The following is a 26,099-nucleotide window of genomic DNA, read 5'->3' on the forward strand; positions in this document are numbered from 1 at the left end:
TTTGAGAATTCCATTTAACAACTCTGGCATTATTCTGTGAAAACTCTAAATGACTGGCCTTTTGTATGTATTAATATATTAAAAATGTTGGCCCTGAATTTCGTGGTGGGTTCTGTCAGACTCCCGCTGCAACTCTAGTACAACCCACGGGAAACTGGCGAAGACCTGGTGATGCCAGGTTCCCACCAATTCCAGGATTTCTTGATTGGCCTTGTAAAGGGCGGAACCTCTATCCGCCAGTGACATCCGGGGAGCAGCGACATCTGGGGAGCAGAGACTCCCTGCGTCAGAGGTACCCGTATCCAGTTTCAGGACAAGGCATATTGCTGGAAGCCAGTACACTGAGTGAGATGAGGCATACCACTCTCCAAATGGGTACAAGTGGGTCCCATCAGGTGATCCTGATTCCTGTAGGCAGCCTTAGACTGTATGCAAAGCAGATTTATGAAGATATTAGCAAGTGACAGAGCAGATGAAACAGCACCCTTGAGCCCTCACTACTTCCCTCCCTGGCTTTGACCATTACCATCAGTTCACAGAGTGGTTTCCCAGGCATGACTGTTTGTGGTTGATCTGCCTAGAGCTCTGTATACAGAATTATTGGCCCCCACTGGCATTGTAGCACACAGCTTGTTTGGCATGAAGGTGTGCTGCAGAAAGGAAACAATGCTGTGTTCTAGCTTAGTGGGAAGTCTCCGAGGGTCCAGCTAATGGACAGTTGTAATGGGACCATGCCTTATATGAAGAAATAGTAGCAATGTATGTAAAGATGCCTGTATTTACGTTGGCTCTTCTTTTGATGAAGAGAGAAAGAGTTGGTGCTCCCATTGATCTGCTGCTGTGACTCTGCTCTATTATTTAATGTACAAGTTAAAGTTACCTGTTCCAGATCATCTTGTCCATTCGCCAAACTATTGCTCAGTCCTGCAGCTGGATACTGATTCCACTTCTGGGACTCTACTCCTGCCTGATCATCTGGACCTTCTGCTGAGACTCTACTCTGCTACTGCTTGACTGGGTCCTTCCTACTATTAAAAGTTAACCCTCTGATGGACTTGGGTGTCTATACTGACTTGCATGCGACCTTCTTCCAGACAGGTTGGGCCTCCAAAAAAGGGCACTGTTTTGCCATTCTCCTGCAAGAGGACCTCCCGAGCATCATTGCTCTTGCCCATCTCAAATGTCCCCTCCACCTTCACCTTCATCCAACTGTAGACCTCCTCTCCTTCCCTTTAAAGCCAGCAGTGCCCTTTTGGTTGACCTAATATTCTGACTTGCAGCCAACCAACCTCCTGGCCTGGCTTCCTGTCCATGGTTAAAATTAAGGGGAGGGGTCTAAATCAGAAAATTGTGCCAGGCGAAGAATGTAGGTGCACAGAAATAAAGAAGAAAAAACAGTGGAGGAATGAAGCAGATGGAAAATTGAACTTCCTTTGTGGCAGCTGAGGCACATGGCTGCTTGTTTATCTCGTACGTATGCTCTCTGCCCAACCTGCCAACCCACCCAGTCTATAATGAAAAACTGTCTTGTAGCTGCACTGTGGCACGGGCAATGAGGTCTGGGTGGGACATAGTGTGTGTCAGAACTAAAGCGGGGAGATTCCTGCACGTACTCGGAGGTACAGGGTCCCTCAGTCTTGGTCGCACTAGGGATGGTTTCCTGCACCTGGAAATATTTGACTTTAGGGAGGGAATGTAGAGTTTGGGAGCAATAGTGCTGATGGAGGGGGTAACGAGCTTGGGGGAGGAAGTCCTTGGGTCTAAATTGTCACTCCAGGTATTTTTCTTGGGTGCAACATCTCAAATCACTCTCAAGCAAGTCCCCACTCTCTTTGAACTGGATTATGCCTCTAATTGCCACTGATAATTTGTAGCGAGACTGTTAATTGAACAGGAAACCTTTGGCACTGTATTCCAGCTCTTTGGTTTGATAATGTGTCCTCACATGATCATCTTCGACTTCAGAAGATGGTAGAATGAACACTCCAATGAACCATGCTCTCTGCTGCGAACTGCCAAGTAGATTTATTAAACCGTAAATAGATAAGTGAATAGGCGCCCTCTACAGAGCATCTGGAATCTGAGTGAACAATACAAGCAAATGTGTATCTCCTTGACCAATCAGATTGAAGGATTGTGAAATTAACAGCGCAAAGACTAAGAAGGAAGTGTAAGTTAGAGTAATGAATTTAATGTCAAATCAGGTACGGAAAGAAAGTTTGGATTAGGAGAAAGAGAAAAAAGAGACAAAGAAAAAATCTCCAATAACCATTAAAACCTGAAGGAATAAGACTGCGCACTTGTAATAGTTAATTTTCAGTGCCAGAGAGGTTGACTGGCAGTAATTAACACTTACCACGTTGTTAAAAGGTACGTAGACTTGAAATGGCTTGACTTAACTTTCTGTTGCTACCGTGCAAGTACAGGAAGTTCACACCTCTCCGCAATTGAATGGGGAGCCAGACAGCGAGATACCGTTTTCGGAAGCTAATGGTGGAGTGGTGCATCTCCGACAGCGACCTTTTGATTTCCATGTTTAATTGCGCATCTTCCCTCGCCTGAAGTTGCGGTGGGATTTGCATACAAATAACAGTGAGCACTATTAGCCTTGCCGTTATTTTGACGGGAAATTTTGAGCCATTATTTTTCCTGGAACCTGAGTTTTTAACTTTGCGTTAATCTCTCCCAGCAGACAAACCCCACACCAAAATAAAATGGCAAACAACCCATGGAGATATTGATTTGCCTCCTGCTTTCTTCCCTTGATCACTGGTCTCCCAGCACAAACTCTCCTTATCCGAATTTTGTCACTTTTAGTTTGGGGCTTTGTATCCAGCCTTGTCCTTGCCGTACTTTTCACAGTCCTTGGAAATTTCACCACCCAATTGTTTTCTTTAGCATTTAATCCCACTCACGCCTCCCTTGTGCTCAGTGACAGTGGATTGCCACCTCCAATGGCTGTGCTGCGTACAGTTGAGGAAAAGGTCCCCAAGACATTGTGGTAGTTCCTCCGAGGGAGACATAATACTAACAGGACTCGCAAATATTTACAAGCTGTGTAAATATATGTTAAAACAAACTCCAGAAATCTACCAAATTAATCATTTCAATTTGATGGTATTAAATTAGAATCAATAACTTGCTGAGTTCATGTTCTTTTACAAGCACAGTTCTGGAGGAAATGTATATTGTACTATATATTTTAAATGATCAGTTACCTTAAATGTATTTTGCCTTCTGTAGTTTGTGAAGAATTGATTTTGTTTTTAAATGTTATTGTTCACTAGGTAAATTCCTCGTTCTTGGACCTGGTGATCCTGTTGTAGCTATTGCAGGTGACGATGTTCTATTGGACTGTCAGCTTGTGCCAGATATATCCGCCAGCAACATGGTGGTGCGATGGCTTAAATCAGGTCTTGATTTGCCAGTACACGTGTACAGAAACGGAGAAGATGAAACTGCTGCTCAACACAAGGATTACAGAGGAAGGACTGAACTGTTCAAAGATGAACTGACCAAAGGAAACGTTTCTCTTAGAATAAAGAACACAAGAATAATTGATGCAGGGACTTATACATGTTTAGTTGATGACAAAACCGATAATGAAGAAACTGCAGTTAGACTGGACGTTCTAGGTTAGTAAATATCTACTTACACATTAATAACTTTGGAGAAGTAATATGTTTGTGTCTTTGTTGACCCCTGTTTAAGTTGCAAATGGTTTAAAAATAGGTTTCTTTAGCAGTTGGTGTAATATTCAATATATTAATTTCACACTCCCAATGGTGAAGCTGCACTCATTAAGGGAGCATGGGTTGGAGATGGGTAATGAAATTAGTCCTGTAGTAATAGTTAATTATGCAACAATAAATTTCATGAGGAATACATTTTCAGCACTGGTTTGTTAAAGAAAAATATTCAAAAGGTCAGAAACTAAAGGATGTTGAAATTAAGAACATTTGTTTATAATGGCTTAATTAAGAACATATGCTGGTAACATTCATTTTTTAATTTATGATTTCATATATTTTGTTGACTTAAATTACTTTTAAAGGGAGAGTAATATTGGGTGGGATGTAAAACCAGTGTTCCACCCAATCCTGTGGGTTTCCAGCCCGACCAGTTAGGTTAAAATTACCCTCGTTTTCAGCCCCACCACAAACATCGTTCCTTGGCCACCGATTCCTGGCCCCTGTCTCAGGCTGAACCAGATTGTTCGCAACCTCGGCATCCTATTTGACCCTGAGCTGACCTTCTAACCCCATATCCTCTCTATCACCAAGACTGCCTATTTCCACCTCCGTAATATCGCCCATCTCTGCTCCTGCTTTAACCCATCTGCTGCTGAATCCCACATCCATGCTTTTGTTACCTCTAGAATCGACTATTTCAATATTCTCCTGGCCGGCCTCCCATCTTCCATCCTCCATAAACTTAAGCTCATCCAATACTCTGCTGCCCAAATCCTAGCCCCCACTTAGTCCCGTTCACCCATCACCCCTGTGCTTGCTGACCTACATTGGCTTTCGGTCCCCAAACGACTCAATTTTAAATTCTCCCTATCTGTAACCTCCTCCAGCCCAACAACCCTCCGAGAACTCTGTGTTTCTCCAACTCTGGCCTCTTGTCAATCCGCTACTTCCCTCACCACCCCACCATTGGCGGCCATGCCTTCAGCTGTCTAGGCACTGAGCTCTGGAATTACCTCTCTGCATCTCCAACTCTCTCTCTCCTCCTTTTAAGACTCTCCTTAAAACCTACCTCTTTAGGACAGTTGGTCAATGTTATCTTCTTTGGATCGGTGTCAATTTTTGTCTGATTACGCTCCTGTGAAGCGCCTTGGGACGTTTTACTACATTTAAAGGCACTGTATAAATGTAAGTTGTTATTGTAACACCACTAGCTACTTTTTCTCAGGCAAAGCATTTCCATTTATCATCATCCTCTGTCTTTTTGCCAATTCCCAATCCCTCCAGACAACTTGTCAACCATTCCATGAACCTTAAGTTTCCTCATTAACCCCCACACGAAGAACTTTGTTAAATGTGTTTTGATAATTGAAGTAAACTATATATACTGGATTACCTTCATCCACTAGTTTAGTTACCCTCTGAAAGAATTCTAGTAGGTTTGCAGGGCTTGACCTATTACTTTGCAAACCCATGCTGTCCACCACACATGATGTACTTTTTAAATGCTTGCTTCAAGCATCCCGTAAAATGCCCTCCAGTATTTTTCCACTATGGATCCTGGGACCCTGAAACTCCACGGGGGTTCTCTGGTGTCCTGCTGTAACTTTTGGCAGGAGATTGTTTGAATCCCCAGAGGAATGTTTTTAGCCATTTACACACTTTTCACAAGGTTCCACCAGTCTCCCACCAAAGCTACAGTGGGAAACCAGGAGAAAGAACCCCCGCAGAGCTTAGATCTGTAATTATCGGGGTCATACTTTAGTCCTTTTTTAATATTGGAATATATTTACTACCCTTCAATTCTCAGCTGCTTCTCCAGTATTAATGGATGTCTGAAAAAATTCTAACCACCCCTTGTGTAAAGACATAGGGGGTAATTTTAACCTAACTCGCTGGGTGGGAATCCCACGGGATCGAGTGAAACACCTGTTCTCCACCCCGCCCAACATTACTCTCGGTTGACTTCAATGGAAAGTAAAATCAGGCGGGGTGTAAAACCAGCGTTCCACCCGATCCCGTCAGCTTCCCGACTGGCGGGTTAGGTTGAAATTGCCCCCATTATTTTTCTAACCATCCATTCATTCTTTTTGTAATTGTCTTAAATTTGAGCCCTCTTTACTGTGTTGCCAACCAGTGGGAATGGTCTTAACTCTATTTACCGTATTATAATTTTTCATAATATTGAAGACCTCTACCAAGCCATCCTTAACCTTCTCAGTGGCTTTGAAAAAAGGCATAACTTCTCAAGTCTCCATCTCTATAGCCCCTCATCCTAGTGATTCTATGATGCACCTATTCCACTGCTTTAACATCTGCCCTATAATGGGGTGTCCTAAACGATATAATACTCCAATTAAAGTCTTGTAAAGTTCAACATTAACTCCTCCATTTTGTGTCGTTTGCTGCTAGATACAAAACCAAAGATTCAGTTTGCCCTATTCATCCCCTTGAGTATGTTTCTAGGACCATTGCAGGGAGCCTTGGGACACTGGCAAGGAAGGTTCTGGGATCTGTTGTGGGGGTGGGGAGGGGGGGAAGGGAGCAGAGGCTGAGGTGAGTGATCCTGGGGTCAATTAGGACTTGGGGGGTACATTTTGGATCATTGAAGGGCAGAGTCTGGCAGTACTGAAGAGGAGCAGGGTACATGTGCAGGGTGGGTGGGGACCGTGCAGTGCAGTGGAGTGGGGAGGGGGCTGGGGCTGGAGAATGGGACCCAAACTGCCCGTGGACTCCCTCAGACCATCAGGTGTTATTCTCCAATCATAATCTTGCCCAGTTCTCCATAGCCCCTTTTTGTGCTGTCAGATTCCCCCTCCTCACTGTTATCCCCATAATTAGTGATTCCTGCCCTCAAGCAATTAAGAGTAAAATTTTGCTTCTGAATTTCTGATGCACACTGAAAGTGGATAGGCTAGAAATTTTTCTAAAAGCTTCTTGGGGTTTGATTTGGATTGGGTAAAACTTCTGCACACCCAGTGGACGTGCCCCGGCCCACATCCCAAAGTTTTGGTTTGCTGCTTTATCTACAGCAATCAATTGCTCTGCTGTAGCCTTTTAAATTACAAGTAGTCCTACTTCTACTATGACCAGGTCCTCGTAAGCACGATAAAGGGATTGCTACATTAGTGGGGTTGTACCACAGATCCCCTAATTGTGGGAGGAAATAGAAGAGGAAGTCTGTAGATCAATAAGGGAATGGGTAGGAATAAGACAATTATTGTTCTTGGTAATTTTAATTATCCACATATTGATTTGGACAGGGAGGGAATAAAGAGAAAAAGTAATGGAATTCCTAAAATGTGTGCAAGACACCTTCCTCAAGTAATATATTTATATGCCTACAAGGGGACAGGTGTTGCTAGATCTAGTTATAAATAACAAATTAGATCAAGTCGATTAGTTAAATGTGTTTGAGCACCTTGGGAGTAGTGACCGTATGATAAGATTTAAGATCCTAATAGAAAGGTTAATACAAAAAGGGCACCAGACTTTAACAGGGCAGATTTTAAAAAGATGAGTTAGCTCGCTGAGGTGAGGTGGAGAGAGAAATTGGCATTTAGTACTGTAGATCAATAATATATTTAAAGTGCGATTACAAAGTTGCACAATAAATATATACCATTTTTAAAAAAAAAAGACTGCTGTGGAGAAACAGAGGTTAGAGATAAACTAAAATGTCGGGCTTGTAGGTATGATAAGAAAGAATGCAAGAAAATGAGGAACAAGATTAACAGAGGGATAGGAAAAGCAAGGAAGGAGTATGAGGAGCAAATCTTAATATTAAAAATAACAGTATTCTACAAATGTACCAATAAAAAGAGAATTGTTAAATGTCAGGTGGGACTGTGAGGATCGTGAGCAGAGAATAAGTGGAAATTGGCAGGGAAACTTCGGGCTCAATTTTAAAATCAAATTTTGGGGGCAGGGGGACTGCGAAAATCCCGAGCTGGTTCGGAAGCCGGCTCCAACCCGCCGACTTCCGAGTTCCCCACAGACACGCCTGTGTGTGCGCCCACTTCATGAAACCGGTAGTCCCGCTGGCAATTAAAGCCAGCAGGATGATAGTTAAAGAACCAAATGTACCTCATTGAGGTACTTAAGGTACTTTATTTCTGATGTAGTAGATAGTTAAAACGATTTTAAACTTACCTGGGTGGCTTTCCCATGGCTTCCGATTCACATCTGGTGAAACCAGGCATGAAGAGCCAGATGAGGCAAAAATAAACAAAATAAAAAACCACTGCACAAAGTTTAAAAAAACAAAATAAACCAGCCTTTCCACCCTGCTCCATTGTCCGATGTTTCCCTCTCTGATCTTCCTTTCTCTTTTTTTTTTCCCCCCCCCACCCCCCGATCTTCCCCTCTCCACTTCTCCCTCTTTTTTCCACCCTCACCCAAGATCTTCAGCATCCTCCACTCTTTGTTCCAGCGCCGGATGATGTGTCTCTCTCTCTCTCTCTCTCTCTCTTTTTCTCTTCCCCCGCCCCCGGTGTTGCAGCTCCTGTCGGCAGCCAACCTGTCAATCAGGCTGGCTGCCGGGCGCGAAACCCGGAAACAACTTTAATCATCATCAATTACATTGCGATCACGTCGGAAAAGGTAACTTTTTTTTTTAAATTCGGGTTTGCCACACGCACCTTCCCCACGCGCGCCCCCCCCCCCCCACCAACCTGCAACCATTTCAAAATTGAGCCCTTTGCTTCAGTACTTTTCAAAATCTGTTTCCTTTAATTGATCAAAAGCAAAATGAAGATATTATGATGAATAAAGAGAAAGTATTAGAGATGGTGGTTAAGCTAAAGGAGGACAACGTGCTGGAGATACATCCAAGGATCCTGGGGGAAATGGGGCAAAATAGTGGAGGTCCTAAAAATTATATTTCATAGTTGTATTAAGAGTTGATGTATGCCAGAGGACTGGAGGATGGTCAATTTAATGCCCATTTCAAAAAGGAGACAGAGCTCACCTGAGTAATTACAGGCCAGCTTAACATCTGAGGCCGGGAAAATTTTGGAATCTTTAAAAATGAAAAAATGTCTAGATGAAGACAAAATAATTAGAAGCAGCCAACATGGATTTCAGAAACCTGTGTTTGACAAATCTGATCGAGTTCTTTGAGGAGCTGACTCATATGGTGGCTGGTGGAAATGCAATGAATGTGGTGTACATGGACTTTCAGAAAGCTTTTACAAGGTACCAGACAGGAGACTATTGGAGTAGATTAAGGGGAATGGAATTAGGGAGAAGGTAGGGAATTGGATTATGAACTGGTGGAAGCAGAGAGTAGGAGTTACGGGCAGGTTCTCAGCATAGTTGGAAGTGGGTAGCGGTGTCCCACAGGGTACTGTACTGGGTCTGCTTCTATTCACTGTGTACATCAATGATTTGGATATAGGGCTAGAGAGAGTGGTGCCCAAATTTGCAGAAGAAACTAAAATAGAAGGCATAGGAAATAATTCTGAGGGCTAAAGGAAGCTGCAAGGGAATATTGATGAGATGGTGGAATGGGCAAAAAAAGTGGCAGATGGAATTCAATGTAAGTAAATGTGAGGTGGTACATTTTGGTTTAAAAAAAATAAAAGTATATTTTAAATTGGGGAAAGCTGGGTGACGTGGACTAACAGAAGGATTTGGTGGTTCAGGTTTACAAGACCTTAAAAACAGCACCTCAATTGAACAAGGCTATTGACACAAAGGTAATGCTATAAAAATCGAGATGTGATGATGAATCTATATAACATCTTAGTAAGACCACAGTTGGGAGTACAGTGTGCAGTTTTGGGCTCCACCCTATAGGAAGGATGTTGCGACTATAGGGAGGGTACAGCACCGATTCACTAGGATGCGGTCTGGTATGAGGAAGTGCAAATGTGAAAAAAGCCTTGAAAAACTGGGGCTGCTTTCATTAGAAGCGAGGAGATTAAGGGGGAATTTGCTAAGAGTTTAAAATTATAAAGGGATGGGTCAAAGTAAATAGAAATAAGATTGTTACCAGTGATTGAGGGGTCTAGAAAGAAGGGACATAGACACAAGATTAAATATAACTGTTTTAGGACAGTGAGCAGGAGAAACTTTTTTTTATACAGAGGATGGTGAGGCTGTGGAATACACGACTAGAGTTTGTGATTGAAGCAGAGACCATGTCAACATTTAAGAATAGGTCAGATAGATGGTTGAAGGAAAGGAGAATAAAGGGATATGGGAACAGAGCGGTCACGTGGTATTAGGGTCACTGCTCATGTGAAGGATAAACACCCAACACACAGACTGTTCATGTGGTAATTTGTATGTAATACTATGTTTAAAAGAAAAAGCACACCTGCTTTCTGCAGGCTCAAATTGTGGTGGAGGCAAATGAAGTGGGATTGATGGGAGTTCTGATGGAGACACCTCTTAGTGATGTCTGCGCGTAAGTGGGCGAGTGCAGAAAGTGCCTGTTTCCACTTCCATAAGAACTTTCAGTGGGCACAAAAGCGGCGAATGCTCAGCCTAATCAGGTCTTATCCCAAATTAAGCCTCTGCCCACTCAGACAATCGTGCTGCTGTACCCCCAGGTCCAGAAATTTCAGCCTGCATATTGGGAAATTACACACCTCCAGCCCATGAATTGGTACTCCTGGTGTATGTCAGTGAAGGGACCTGTCACTCCTACCTGGCCTGGCTTCTGTGTGACTCCAGCCCCACATTACATGGTTGACTCGATGTCCTCAGGGCAATTAGGGTTGGGAAATAAATACTGCCTTGCCAGTGTCGCCCACATCCCAAGAACAGATTAAAAAACCCTCCAGGCATTTCTTGTACTGCCTCTATCTGATTACCCCTTCCCTTCCTTTCTTATGCCTCTCTAGCTGTGGGCTAACTCCCTCCTGTAAACTCTGGGAATCCTTTTTCCTCCTGTATAGTGTGGAGTTTTTCCAATTGTTTTCTCAAGTTCAGTAACTTTGAGCTTGTGTGAGTCCAGCTGGAGTCAGTTCTTACACCTGTGATTGTCCTGCACATTCATGAGGGGAGAATGTTTTGCTCTAGCACTCCCTGCACATGAAATTCCCAGGGAATTTGTGCACCCAAACCCAAGGGCCGCAAACGCGCTTATTTCCGGTTTAACTGCAGCGGGTTTGGGGTCGTCTGAGTAAACCACTCTGTGGAGGTGGGTCAGTGATTTTAATATGTTAATGAGGCTGTGTTCCTCAGATTTTGGCAGCCATTTAAATTGAACGGCTGTGGGCCTTGTTTCCCAGGGCTCAGCAAACATGGCAGCTAAAGGGAGGCAGGGGCTGCCGGGTCCATCGGGTAAGTGGTTTTCCAGCACTGTTTGTGGGCCAGGAGGAGCAGAAGTCAGGCCCACCCCCCTCCGGGCCCCTTAAGCAAACCTGCTGCAATCGGCTGACACCCCCTTCTCCCTTCTTCCCCCCCCGCTACCCCCCCGGCAATATCTCCCTCCTCGCTGCCGCGCTTTGAGCCCCAACCCCTGATCTTCTTGATTACTGGGGACCGTCCCCAGCGGTCCCCGGCTGCTGCCTTGTACCACAGGCTTTCCCAGCTGACCAGCCCCTCAATTTGACCAGTTGTCGGGCGGGAAACGGAGTAAAAAAATTCGAATGAGGTCCTGCCGTTAAATTTAGCAGAATCTCCACCTTCCTGGTATTTCCGGGTTTTCCGGCTGCTGACACTTGGCCCCGCTCCCTCCTCACCTCCCCGTAAATATCGAGGCCCATGATGTTCCATCTATGAATTTTTATAGGTGGAAAATAACAGGCTGGGGTTACACACTTTCCTGATGGATGCTTCCGGCACAAGCTGGGAACATGGATCCGTGAAATTTTCCCTATAGTTTCCAGAAACTCCCACATCATGCAAATTCCGTACAACATGGTTTTCACTGACCTGGCAAAGTAAATTGTGTCAAAGGGCTTGAAAACTGAAATACACTGAAGTTCAGGCCAAACTCCCACTACTCACTCAGCTGCCTTCTCACTCCACTGGCCTCTTGCACTTTGATTGGATCTATTTTTGAAGTACAGTCACTGTTGTAATGGAGGACAATGTGGCAGCCAGTTTGTGCACAGCAAGATCCCATGAATAGCAAGTGACCAGTTAATCTTTTTTTTGGAATGGTGTTGGTTGAGGGAGGAACGTTGGCCAGACATCGGGAGAACTCTCAGCTCTTTGAATAGTGCTATTAGGTGTTGGTCCTGAAAATGTGCAGGATGCGATCCTGATCGTGACACTGGCCTCGTGCTCGAGGGTGCCCTCTAGTACTGACACTGCTGCTTTTGAGGGCTAAGTAGGATGGTGGAAATAATAAACTATGCATCCGAGTTGACCTCACTCACCTTGACCACTCGTGTCAAAACATTGAACTTCTTCCTGCACTGCATCCATATTCATGATGCTGTGTGCCTGGTATTGACTTCATCCCCTGCTGCCTCTCACTGTCTTCTGAGTACATGTCTGGAGGGCCTCTTGTCCACCACCACCCCCGCCCCCCCTGCCCAGCAGATATAGGATGTCTCTCCTCTGTCCACCTCTTGCACCCAAGGTCTCTAGTGCATCAGCAGAGAATCTTGGTGCATGCACTTTCGCAGGCCTGGTACCAACTCAAATCGGCAGATTGTTGAGGTCTGGCGTGCAGATTAGAGGATGTGGGATTTAGTAGTGCGCAACCTTTATTCAATGTTTAAACATAACTCATCAATGTGTAAACAGAGGGATGGGATCTGCATCTGTGTTTTATGTGTGCAATGTCTGATCTCTGTTCAGACTCCATGCAGACAGCAGACTGTTATTTTCAGCAAATAACAGGTACCAGCTACCTTTAAGAGATTTCTAAGAAACATCTGGCCTTTGAGATTGAGCTCCCTCTGGTGGTGGAAAGTGCGAATTGCATTGATTCCACGTGCAAGGCCTGGAAAGTGCTCCCTTGGGTCCAAATTTGCGTCTTGCCTGCCCGGGGTCCGTCGGGCGCATCGCGCTAACGTGGACCAGAACGGATCCTTATTGAATTTTTCCTTCAAGGTGTTCAGGAAAGATAGGGAAGGAAAGAAAGGAGAATATTGCAGTGCTGGAGAGAGAGGATGTCCTGGAGGGGTCAAGGACAGAATCTATTTGGTTAGAGTTAAGAAACAATAGAGGTGCCATTACACTACCGGTGTATTCTATAGGCCACCAAATAGTGGGAAGGAGATAGAGGACCAAAATTGCAGGGAAATTAGAGAGGTGCAAGAACCATAGAGTAGTGATAATGGGGGACTTCAACTATCCTAATATAGACTGGGATAGTAATAGTAGAAAGGGCAAAGAGGGGGAGGAATTTTTGAAATGTGTTCAGGAGAACTTTCTTGACCAGTACGTTTCCGGCCCAACGAGGAAGGAGGCATTACTGGATCTGGTTCTGGGGAACGAGGTGGGCCAAGTGTCAGTGGGGGAACATTTAGGGAACAGCGATCATAAGGTTTAGATTAGATATGGAAAAGGACAAGGAGCACCCCAGAGTAAAAATACTCAATTGGAGGAGGGCCAATTTCAGTGGGATGAGAACAGATCGAGCCCAGGTAAATTGGAATCAAAGATTGGCAGGCAAAACTGTAAACAAACAATGGGCGGCCTTTAAAGAAGTGATGGGTCAGAAGAGATAGAGAATAAGATGAAGCGGAAGAAAGGGGCATATGACAGATGTCAGGTTGATCATACAAGTGAGAACCAGGGTGAATATAGAAAGTTCAGAGGGGAAGTGAATAATATAGAAACATAGAAAATAGGAGCAAGAGTAGGCCATTCGGCCCTTCGGGCCTGCTCCGCCATTCAAAATGATCATGGCTGATCGTCTAACTCAGTACCCTCTTCCCGCTTTTTCCCCCTATCCCTTGATCCCTTTAGCATTAAGAAATATATCTATCTCCTTCTTGAATATGTTTAATAACTTGGCCCTGCCCTCTGTGGTAGAAAATTCCACAGGTTCACCACCCTCTGAGAGAAGAAATTTCTCCTCATCTCGGTTCTAAATGGCATACCCCATATTCTGAGACAGTGACCCCTGGTTCTGGACTCCCCAGCCATCGGGAACGTCCTCCCTGCATCTAGTCTGTCTGGTCGTTAGAATTTTATGTTTCGATGAGATCACCTCTCATTCTTCTAAACTGGAGTGAATATAGGCCTAGTAGACCCAATCTCTTCTCATATGTCAGTCCTGCCATCCCAGGAATCAGTCTGGTAAACCTTCGTTGCACTCCCTCCATGGCAAGGACATCCTTCCTCTGATAAGGAAACCAAAACTGCACACAATACTCCAGATGTGATCTCACCAAGGCCCTGTATAACTGCAGTAAGACATCCCTGCTCCTGTACTCAAATCCTCTTGCAATGAAGGCCAACATACCATTCGCCTTCCTAACTGCTTGCTGCACCTGAATGCTCGCTTTCAGCGACTGGTGTACAAGGACACCCAGGTCTCGTTGCACCTCCCCTTTTCCCAATCTATCACCATTCAGATAATAATCTGCCTTTCTGTTTTTACAACTAAAGTGGATAACCTCACATTTATCCACATTATACTGCATCTGCCATGTTCTTGGCCACTCACCCAACTTGTCTAAATCACATTGGAGCCTCTTTGTATCCTCCTCACAGCTCACATTCCACCCCAGCTTTGTGTCATCTGCAAACTTGGAAATGTTACATTTAGTTCCCTCATCCAAATCATTGATATATATTGTGAATAGCTGGGGCCCAAGCACTGATCCCTGCGGTACCCCACTAGTCACTGCCTGCCATCCGGAAAAAGATCCCTTTATTCCTACTCTCTGTTTCCTGTCTGTCAACCAATTTTCAGTCCATGCCAGTATATTCCCCCCAATCCCATGTGCTTTAATATTGCACACTAACCTCTTGTGTGGGACCTTATCAAAAGCCTTCTGAAAATCCAAATACACCACATCCACTGGTTCTCCCCTATCTATTCTACTAGTTACATCCTCAAAAAAACTCCAGTAGATTTGTTAAGCATGATTTCCCTTTCATAAACCCATGCTGACTTTGTCCAATCCCGTTAATGCCTTCCAAGTGTTCTGTTATCACATCTTTTATAATAGACTCTAGCATTTTCCCCACTACTGATGTTAGGCTAACTGGTCTGTAATTCCCTGTTTTTTTTTCTCTTCCCTCCTTTTTTAAATAGTGGGGTTACATTTGCCACCCTCCAATCTGTAGGAACTGTTCCAGAGTCTATAGAATTTTGGAAGATGATCACCAATGCATCCACTATTTCCAGGGCCACTTCCTTTAGTACTCTGGGATGTAGATTATCAGGCCCTGGGGATTTGTCAGCCTTTAGCCCCATTAATTTCCCTAGCACTTTTTTTTACTAATACTGGTTTCCTTCAGTTCCTCCCTCTCACTGGACCCTTGGTTCCCTAACATTTCTGGCAGGTTATTTGTGTCCTCCTTTTGTGAAGACAGAACCAAAGTATGTGTTTAATTGTTCTGCCATTTCTTTGTTCCCCATTATAATTTCCCCCATTTCTGACTGTAAGGGACCTACATTTGTCTTCACTAATCTTTTTCTCTTGACATATTTATCGAAGCTTTTACAGTCAGTTTTTATGTTCCCTGCTAGTTTACTCTCATACTCTATTTTCCCCTCTCAATCAATCTCTTTGTCCTCCTTTGCTGAATTCTGAACTACTCCCAATCCTCAGGCTTGCTGCTTTTTCTGGCAGTTTTATGTCTCCTCTTTGGATCTAATACTATCCCTAATTTCTTTTGTAAGGCACGGTTGAGCCATCTTTCCTGTTTTATTTTTGCACCAGACAGGAATGAATAATTGTTGTAATTCCTGCACACGTTCTTTAAATATTAGCCATTGCCTATCCACCGTCATCCCTTTTAATAAAGTTCCCCAATCGATCATAGCCAACTCGCACCTCATACTTTCGTAATTTTCTTTATTTAGATTCAGGACCCTTCTTTCGGATTCAACTACTTCACTCTCCACCTTAATGAGGAATTCTATCATGCTATGGTCGCTCTTCCCTAAGGGACCCCGCACAACAAGATTGTTAATTAATCCTTTCTCATTGCACAATACCCAGTCTAGGATCGCCTGTTCTCTAGTTGGTTCCTCAACGTATTGGTCTAGAAAACCATCACGTACATACTCCCGATATTCCTCCCCCACAGTATTATTGCTAATTTGATTGGACCAATCTATATGTAGATTAAAGTCACCCATGATTATAGTTGTACCCTTCTTGGAAATAAGAGGGGCAGAGAAAGAGTATGGGAATAAACTGCTGGCCAACATAAAAGGGAATCCAAAAGTCTTCTATGGGCATGTAAACTGGTAGTAAGAGGAAGGATGGGACTGATTAGGGACCAAAAAGATCTACACATGGAGGCAGAGCGCATGGCTGTGGTACTAAATGAGTACTTTGCATCTGTCTTTACCAAGGAAGAAGATGCTGCCACAGTATCAGTAAAAGAAGAGGTAGTTGAGATATTGGAGGGGCTAAATATTGATAGAGGAGGTATTAGAAAGGCTGGCTGCACTTAAAGTAGATAAGTCACCCGGTCCAGATGGGATGTATCCCAGGTTGCTGAGGGAAGTAAGGGTGGAAATTGTGGAGGTACTGGTCATAATCTTCCAATCATCCATAGATACGGGGGTGGTGCCAGAGGACTGGGGAATTGCAAATGTTACACCCTTGTTCAAAAAAGTGTGTAAGGATAAACCCAGCAACTACAGGCCAGTCAGTTTTACCTTGGTGATGGAAAAACTCTTGGAAACAATAATCCGGGACAAAGTTAATAGTCGCTTGGACAAGTGTGGATTAATAAAGGAAAGCCAGAACAGGTTTGTTAAAGGCAAATCGTGTTTAACTAACTTGAATTAATTTTTTGATGAGGTAACAGAGAGGGTCGATAAGGGCAATGCGGTTGATGTGGTGTATATGGACATCCAAAAGGCTTTTGATAAAGTGCTGCATAATAGGCTTGTCATCAAAGTTGAAGGCCATGGCATAAAAGGGGCAGTGGCAGCATGGACACAAAATTGGCTAAGTGACAAGAAACCGAGAGTAGTGGTGAATGGTTGTTTTTCGGAGTGGAGGGAGGTATGGAGTGGTGTTCCCCAGGGGTCGGTACTGGGACCACTGCTTTTCTTGATATATATTAATGACTTGGACTTGGGTGTACAGGGCACAATTTCAAAATTTGCAAATGACATAAAACTTGGAAGTGTAATGAACAGTGAGGAGGATAGTGATAGACTTCAAGAGGACATAGACAAGCTGGTGGAATGGGCGGACACGTGGCAGATGAAATTTAATGCAGAAAAGTGCAAAGTGATATATTTTGGTAGGAAGAACGAGGAGAGGCAATATAAAGTAAAGGGTACAATTCTAAAGGAGGTGCAGGAACAGAGCAATCTGGGCATATATGTGCACAAAGGTGGCAGGGCAGGTTGAGAAAGTGGCTTAGAAAAGCATACGGTGGTATCATGGGCTTTATGAATAGAGGTATAGAGTACAAAAGCAAGGAAGTTATGATGAATCTTTATAAAACACTGTTTCGGCCACAACTGGAGTATTGTGTCCAGTTCTGGTTATCGCACTTTAGGAAAGATGTGAAGGCCTTAGACAGGGTGCAGAAGAGATTTACTAGAATGATTCCAGGGATGAGGGACTTTAGTTACGTGGATAGATTGGAGAAGCTGGGGTTATTCTTCTAAGAGCAGAGATGGTTGTGAGGAGATTTGTTGGAGGTATTCAAAATCATGAAGGGTCTAGATAGAGAGAAACTGTTCCCATTGGTGGAAGGGTCAAGAACCAGGGGATATAGATTTAAGGTGATTGGCAAAAGAACCAAAGGCGAGGTGAGGAAAAGCTTTTTTACACAGCGAGTGATTAGGATCTGGAATGCACTGCCCGAGGGGGTGGTGGAGGTAGTTTCAATCATGGCTTTCTAAAGGGAAATGGATAAGTACTTGAAAGGAAAAAAAATTCAGGGCTACGGGGAAAGGGCGGGGGAGTGGGACTAGCTGGATTGCGCTTGCAGAGAGCTGGCACGGACTCGATGGGCAGAATGGCCTCCTTCTGTGCTGTAACCTTTTTATGATTTGTTGTCTTAGATTTTGTGCTCAAAGCCTGGAGTTGAACCTGCAACTCTCTAAGGAAACAAGTCTATCATGTTTAGCTCAGCCTTTTGTCTTTTTAATATCTTTTCATGTGGCTAATTGAGATATAGGCAGGGATTTTCAGAAATGTGTGGCAGGGTGTGCATTGTGCTGCCTGATTGATCCACTGCTAACCCTGGTGAAATTTCCAGGGTCAACTTTATGCAAATATTATTCAGGATTCCTGCCTGTGCTTGGGAGCTCACCATGGGGGAGGGGTTGTGTGAAATGGCTGCTGCTGCAGAATCTTTAAGGGACAGGCAGTGCCTGGGAGCTCAGCAAAAATTTTCCAGGCACCAATAAATTGGCAAAATCTACAGATGTTGTATTGCCAATCGATCATGTCTATATTCTTCATCCAGTTGTTTGCCTTCCCTAGCAACACTGATAAATATCTTAGTCCATCATTGCCAAGGTGGTAATGATGAAGAATGTGGCACTTGATGGCACTCTGTCGTTACCACCTGACCAGAACATACCCGACCGATATCCCAAGAGATCCGTTGGGTGGGTGCCCTATAGCACTGCTACTGGTGCAAGTGCCTGACCCGAATCTCTGAATAACCCCATCCCCAAGACTTGGAATGGGGTCATTGCAGGGAGAACATGACGGGCAGAAGTTTGAAAATTCATTGGTACCACCAGAATTATTACTCTAGGGCCTATAAGTATCATCTGATCCCAAGCGTATGTATAATTGGTCAGTAATATACGCATTTTTTTTCTCACCAATCTTCTCCCTCATGAAGGCGTTTATTCCTGGTGGGGGTACAATTCCATGGGTATCAGGTGCTGTCTGCTACTTCACCTCATTGGGAGTTTATTAGTTTGAACAATTATATCTGATTTACATTAATTTAATCATCACTGATTGTTCTATAAGAATATATTTTGAGAAGAAATTTAGTTCATAATCTCATTAGAGTCATGTCATAACAAGGCTATGATTAGATATCTATCAATAACACTAAATTAATATTTCCATAGGCTATATGAAATGTTCCAAACAATTGTTATTTCTAAATCTATTCACTGATGATTGCAGGTTTGGGGTGTGAGCCCTCGATTCAGATAAAGAGATATCATAAATATGGAATCCAGCTTGTGTGTAAATCCAGTGGATGGTACCCTGAACCAGAGATACAGTGGATTGGTGAGGATGGATATAAATTAATACAGGCTGAAACAAGAAACCACCAGGATTCTAAAGGCTTTGTAACTGTCCAGAGCAACATTGAAATAACAAGAGATTCAACAAACAGATTCAAGTGTCTCATACGGAGCAAACTGTTGAAAACAGAACAAGAAGCAATTATCAGGATATCAGGTTTGTAAATTATAATGTTTAATCAGTAATGGGAAAGGTGATTTTAAATTCTACCATAAATCAAACCTTAAGCTTAACTGTCCCCAAGATGCCCTCATAATACAGTCTTATCTTACTTATCTCAAACCCGTTTATGTCAACATCCCGCTTCTGTTGAAAAGAAGACCCAGTCCCTTCATACATTTAAACAAAAAACTTACCATTTATACCGATGATGTGGAGATGCCGGTGATGGACTGGGGTGGACAAATGTAAGGAATCTTACAACACCAGGTTGTAGTCCAACAATTTTATTTTAAAATTGGATTTTAAAATAAAATTGTTGGACTATAACCTGGTGTTGTAAGATTCCTTACATTTATACCGACATTGACATAAACTCTGGCTGCTTAAGTTGACAACTTTTTAAAGTCTGTAACAGCATTAAAGGCTTATGTCATTTGCCGCTTATGTTGACACCTGACCTGGACCAACAAACTCCTTCATCCTCTTGATTCACTCCTGCAATTCTAACGCCAAAAAATTGATAAAATTTGAATAGTTCCCAAAACATTGACATAAACGGATAGTTCTGTATTGGAATTGATGAGTGATTTACATCTACCTATATTAAAAAAAAAACCCACCATTTTATTTATGGAAGCAGAATTATCCTGGAATACTGCAAGAAGTATGGCAGGGTGAGACTTCAGGCCAACAGTCTGTCCCAGACCTGACACTGCCCCAAATCCCAGGGAAAGGCTCATTTGCATAAAGGGGGAGTAGTAATTTAGGAACAGCACTTCTCTGGCCTTTCAGAGGGAATGGGCAAATTGGGCAAAAGAGGTCAGAATTTAAAAAAAATTTTAATTATCCATTTATGAAGCGATGGTTATCCCCATATTATATGGATCTGAGAAAAGTTGATGAGAAAAGATACTAACAGCAGAGATGAGTTGGTTGGGTGGAATACTAGGAGTGTCCAGGATGCAAAGAATTAAGAATGATATAAAAAGAATATTATTCGGACTAGAAACAATGCTTGTTCAGAATATCCAAGAAAGACGACTGCGATGGTTTGGGCACGTTTCAAGATTGGAAATACCTAGAATACGTTTCATGGCCCTGGAACAAGAACCCAAGGAAGATCAAGGAAGTGCTGGATAGACAATGTCAAGAGTGACTTGTCACAGAAAGGGATTCAAATGACTGAAGCGGCCAGGCTAGTTCAGAACTGACAACAGTGGAATGAATTAATTTGGCCCCATCGTCGCTGCTGAGCTGACTGACGGGAATTTAGTAGCAGCAGTAATACCCATTTCACTGATCACTCTCGGAAATGGAATTCTGGGCCTTCTTCTGCCAGGGTGACATCGGGGCTTTGGGTGATGTCGTGCTCCCAGTTCCAGCTGTTGCTCTGACGTCACTTGGAAGGTGGCAGATACGAGAAGCGCCCACCACCAATCTTTAAAATTTACAGAGACCCAGCGGAACTAGGTCCTGCCTCAAAACCCAGTCCCCGCCTGATCTCGGTGTTGAAGCACCTCCTCCATCCCAGAAATTTCAGGGCCTTTGTCTTTAGAAGCACAAACTGAAATATCAGAGTTTTGTTTGTTTGAAAACCTGTAGCAGAAAGAGGAAACATTTGTCAAATATCATTGTACAAGATGGAAACAGGATAAAATGTGACAGTGGTGTGGTTGACTTTTAACTGACCTCTAGTGACCGAGCAAGTCACTCAGTTGTATCAAAACTGCTGCAAAGAATATTATTCAAGAAGAAGGCTCTAGGGATGGACAATAAATGCCTGTTTTGCCAGTGGTGCCTACATCCCAAAATGAATTTTAAAAAGTCAATGGAAGGAGGTTTGCTCATTTTCTCAAAGAATTCTTCCAAATACATCAGGTTGAATAGAGATTAGAATAGAATTCTGGCCTCTTGTCCATCCCCAATTTTAATCACTCCACCACAGGTGACCGTGCCTTCAACTGCCTAGGCCCCAAGCTCTGAAATTCCCTCCCGAAACCTTTCCACCTCTCTACCTCTCCTCCTTTAAAATGCTCCTTATAACCTACCTTATAGAAGTCTATAAAATAATGAGGGGCATAGATAAGGTAGATAGTCAAAATCTTTTCCCAAAGGTAGGGGAGTCTATAACGAGGGGACATAGATTTAAGGTGAGAGGGGAGAGTACAAAAGGGTCCAGAGGGGCAATTTTTTCACTCAAAGGGTGGTGAGTGTCTGGAACGAGCTGCCAGAGGCAGTAGTAGAGGCGGGTACAATTTTGTCGTTTAAAAAGCATTTGGACAGTTACATGGGTAAGATGGGTATAGAGGGATATGGGCCAAGTGCAGGCAATTGGGACTAGCTTAGTGGTATAAACTGGGCGACATGGACATGTTGGGCCGAAGGGCCTGTTTCCATGTTGTAAACTTCTATGATTCTACCTCTTTGACCAAGCTTTTGGTCACCTGTCCTAATATCTCTTTGTGCCTCCATGTCAAATTTTGTTTGATACTCGCTCCTGTGAAGCACCTTGAGATGTTTTACTGCATTAAAGGCGCTATCTAAGTGCAAGTTGTTTTTGTTGTGCCACCCTCACCACTGATTCCATCCCCCTCCTTGACTGTTGCCTTAAACTAAACCAGACTGTTCGCAATCTCTGCATCCGAATCGACTCCAAGCTAAGCTTTGGATCCCATATCCTGTCCATCAAAACGGCCACCTACTTCCACCTCCATAACATCACCCTCCTCTGCACCTGCCTGAGCCCATCTGTTGCCGACACCTTCATCCAAACCTTTGGCACCTCCAGACTTGACTTTTCCAATGCTCTCCTGACTGGTTTCCCACCCTCAGTAAATCTTAGTTCATCCAAAACTCTGCTACCTATATTCTGCCCTGCTCACCTATCACCTGTCTTTGCTGATCTACACTGGCTCCCAGTCCCCAATGCCTTAGATTTAAAACTCTCATCTTCGTGTTTAAATGCCTTCACAGCCTCGCCCCTCCCCATCTTTCTAACCTACAGACCCCTCTGAACTCTCTGTTCCTCTGACTCTTGCCTTTTGCGCATTCCCTCCCTCTCTTTGCCTCACCATTGGCAGCCATGCCTTCAGCCATCTAGGCCCCATGCACTGGAATTCCCTCCTTGAACTCCTGTGCCTTTCCAGCTCTCTCTCCTTCTTTAAGACCTTTTCTTAAAACCCATTTTTTTGACAAAGCTTTTGATCATCCTTCCTAATATCTCCTCCTTTGGATTAGCATCCATTTTTGTCTGATTAAGCCTCTGTGAAGTGCCTGACAAGATGTTGATTGTAGCCTAGACAAATGTAGTTCACAAACTTAGACCCCATCGGTTTGCGGGATCCTCTGGGGGTGATTTTAAACCCCAAGAACGGGTGGGTTGGGGGTGGGTGGGTGTTGAAAATAGTTGTTTTTTGGGTCGCGACTGCAAGCCGGCTTTATTTCCGGGTTTAACATCGGTGCGTAAAAGTACAGGCTTCCCACTGGGAATGCAAAGTCCGAAAATTTTGCGGCTGCGACCCAAAAAAACAACTATTTTCAACTCCCACCCGTTCTTGGGGTTTAAAATCACCCCCTATATCTCTGCCTAAGTGATGAGATGCGCCAGCCCCTCTCCTCTGCTGCTGACTCCACCAAAATCTGCAGTATCGGGGAAGTCCCACGTTTTAAATAGCTTTGTCTGGCTCGGGCCACATTTGGGTCACCCTGCTGGACAAAGAGGTCGGAAAGTGAGGGGGTGTTGGTCCCACCTGTCTCGGAATACAAGTTTAGGGGGCCTGCTCAAAATATATATATTTTTTGGGTGCATGAATGCCATTGTTGGAGTCCCTGCCCTTCCTCCATCAGTGGCAATGTTTGAGGTGGGCAGAGGCTCCATCCCCAACAGGCCACTTAATAAACTTCAGTGCTGGCATTTCTGGCTGTTCCACTGGACTCCTGCTGAAGTTACGTGGTGCCTTCCACCTCATGAACTTTTAATTCTAAAAAAATGATTTCCATGGGATATGTTGCAGATAATATCATTATCTAATCCACTGGTGTTTACTTTGCAGATGATATCTTCCCTGTTGACCCTGCCTGGTTGGTGCTATTGCCCATTATCCTTTGTCTTCTAATTGCAGCTGTTTCTGCTGTGATTTATTGGAGTGTGAAACAACATAGATGCATTAAAGGTACAGTCTCGGTGTAACAGTGACAAAAAACAATATGGATACAGGCCTGGAAATTCTGTGGGGTTCTCCCAGTCTCCCGCTTCGGTGGCAATCTGGAGGAACGGCATAAAAATGCCGGTTTCCAATGTTTCATTGGAGATCCACCGATCTTCCATCAGAGTTAAGCTGGGAGACGAGAAGAACCCTGAGGAATTCCAGGACCACAGGATTATACCAGCGAAAAGTGGAAACAAGACCTGGTTTACTTCAATATTAAATGTTGGAGGGTGGGGGAGTGAAGTGAAAAACAAAGGAATGGCTACAACTCCCACTTGTCTGCTGAATAGAAAAATCTTTTGAATTTTCAGTTCCTTCAATAACTCTTTCATACACTTAGATTGCCTATTGAATATTCTGTGATTATGGTCCTCTTATTGTAAATGTGCCTTTAACATTTTCTTGAGCAAATGTGAAACAAGAATAATCCAGAATAACATCAACAAATGGAGCTTTGTTTCACCTTTTCGCTGTTGTATTAATTCATGAAATTATTATTATGATTGCCTCTATGAAGAAGATGGGGTAGATTTTCTGAGTCCTTGCCCACCTCCAGCGACTATCAGAAAATCACTAAATTAATGGATGGAAAATCTCGGGATGAGAGTGCACAGTTTCCTGATGAGCTGCGGAATCAGCACACTGGAATATTTACTCGTTAAGAACCCAGGTCACGTTCCTTCATCAAAATCAATGGAGAAGAATATCAGACCGAGTGTAAAAGGGGCAGCCGATTCGCTACCCCCGTTTTGTGCTACTGCCCGACACCAATTTCACCCTCAGTGTTTTAAATGTGACCAAATAAACAGTTAAAATTTACCTGTTTGAATTTGAAGTTAAATACCCTCCAGATAAACTCTACTCGATTTTCGTTACTGATAAATAGTTCACTTCGATTAGATACTTGGGTAACAGTCGGTAATCATGGCCGAATCCTACTCCTTGATAACCTTTGCAAGTAAACTTTTAACTTTTGCTAGTTTTATTTAAACTACCCCACAATTCCACAACCTATTGTAAAATAAGATCAATTGATGTTTCCCATTGCTGTGTACTTTGCTTTACATTAATGCATATAGGAATCACTCTGGCTGTGAATACTAATTATCTTACACGGTCCCCATAGCTTAGCATCAGCAATGTTATAATTATGTAAAGTACCCTCCATATAGTATCTGAATAGTGTGGTGTAAAGAACAGGGAAACCAGAATGAACCCTTCCTAATCATTACTGTTACTTAATTAATCCTTTCTATTTACGAAGCTCCCAAAAATATTAACTGACAGCTCATCTATTTTGTTGCCTATTTCCTTGTTGATTGCAAGGTGTATCACATCTGGTCCATGTGCCCTGTCTGCATTAACTCTTTAGATATGGAATTTGTCCACACAGTCTTATAAGGATTGATATGGACAATTCATGTATCACATTTGCCATTTCCTGATACTGCATAATTTCTATTCGCTTATCCTTTAAAGGGCATGTTTGGTGTTTAACATCTACTTCTTGCATTTCACCAAAAGAGAGCCAAAGAAATTCTTTAACTATTTACACTCTGCTAATTCTCATCTGTTATCCTCATCTGACTATTGTGTGACTCCCAGTTCTCATTACATTTTGTGTTTGTTTTCAGGGTAGTTACCCTCCAATGAATGGCACACATCCTCCGTTTTCTTTCTGTAATATTTTTAGGTTCCATAACAGCTCATGTTTCTTTGTATCTTTCTAAAGTAATTTAGCCACCATGGCTTGGGCGTGCTATTTTAATTCTTTTCTTTGCAAGGATATCCTTCCTTTCCACATCTCTCAAGTAAATTTTTACAGAAAATGTTCTGTTTGTTTAATTTGTTCTTCCACCTCCCACTTAATCCTCCCTAGAAATAAACCAATTTGACAGTGTAGCATCACTTGAAGTGTAGCACAGTCTATCACTTAAAGACCTAAAGATGGTAGAAGTGGATGTATGGCAAACTGGTGAAAGTGATTTTCATTGAAAAATCATCCTATCTATTCACATTATTTCAGAGAAAACATCTGATTAATTAAGTCATAGTTTCTAATATTCATCACAATGTTTTTGTTGTCTTTCCAGAACTAAAACTTCAGAAATTTATCATAGAATTCGGTAAGTGTTCAATATTGAAATATTCACACATTACGAGGAATGTTGGTTTTAGAGTAATTGCAAGTTTAATTAATTACATTTAAATTTTTCATCTGTTAGGCTCATTTATTTATATGTATTGTGGCATGGCTGTGCTTTAAAACAAAGACTAATAAACTGATCTCCGACATATTCTTAGTGCACAATTCACTGTTCAAGGATACCTTGGAATAATCTTCGACATTTGATTTAAATACATTGGGTGGAATTTTCCAAGACCTTGTGCTACTACCAGGGCCTCAGAAGCAGCAGACGGACAATCAGAAATTGTGGGTGCCTTCATTCCAACCTCAAAGCACCCTGCTTACCAGTGTTACCTTTGTGTTTCCCACACCGCTAATTCTTTTGATCACTCTGACTTACATTGGTAATATAATTTGTGCAAACCTGTGGGCACATTATACTGTACAGTCAGACCCACTAGATTGAGATTGGCCCAAAGTCGTATCACATAGAACCACGATAGCTATCAGAGGGAGGGGACTTGCATCCCGTTAATCTAGCCAGATATCGTACCCAGGTCCCAGAGTTAAA

The 26,099-nt window shown here is 43.1% G+C and overlaps 1 protein-coding gene across 1 annotated transcript in view; it reads left to right on the forward strand.

Moving 5' to 3' along the window:
* Nucleotides 1-26,099, forward strand: part of LOC137305093 (butyrophilin subfamily 1 member A1-like) — a 75,314-nt gene that overhangs the window by 7,615 nt on the left and 41,600 nt on the right. Inside the window, exons 3-6 of the mRNA XM_067973872.1 lie at nt 3,288-3,635; nt 18,905-19,186; nt 23,245-23,364; nt 25,494-25,526. Of these exons, the coding sequence (XP_067829973.1) occupies nt 3,288-3,635; nt 18,905-19,186; nt 23,245-23,364; nt 25,494-25,526 (783 nt within the window). The remainder of the gene's footprint in view (nt 1-3,287; nt 3,636-18,904; nt 19,187-23,244; nt 23,365-25,493; nt 25,527-26,099) is intronic.

Source organism: Heptranchias perlo, chromosome 39 (genome assembly GCF_035084215.1).
Source record: "Heptranchias perlo isolate sHepPer1 chromosome 39, sHepPer1.hap1, whole genome shotgun sequence".
Classification (NCBI taxonomy): domain Eukaryota; kingdom Metazoa; phylum Chordata; class Chondrichthyes; order Hexanchiformes; family Hexanchidae; genus Heptranchias; species Heptranchias perlo.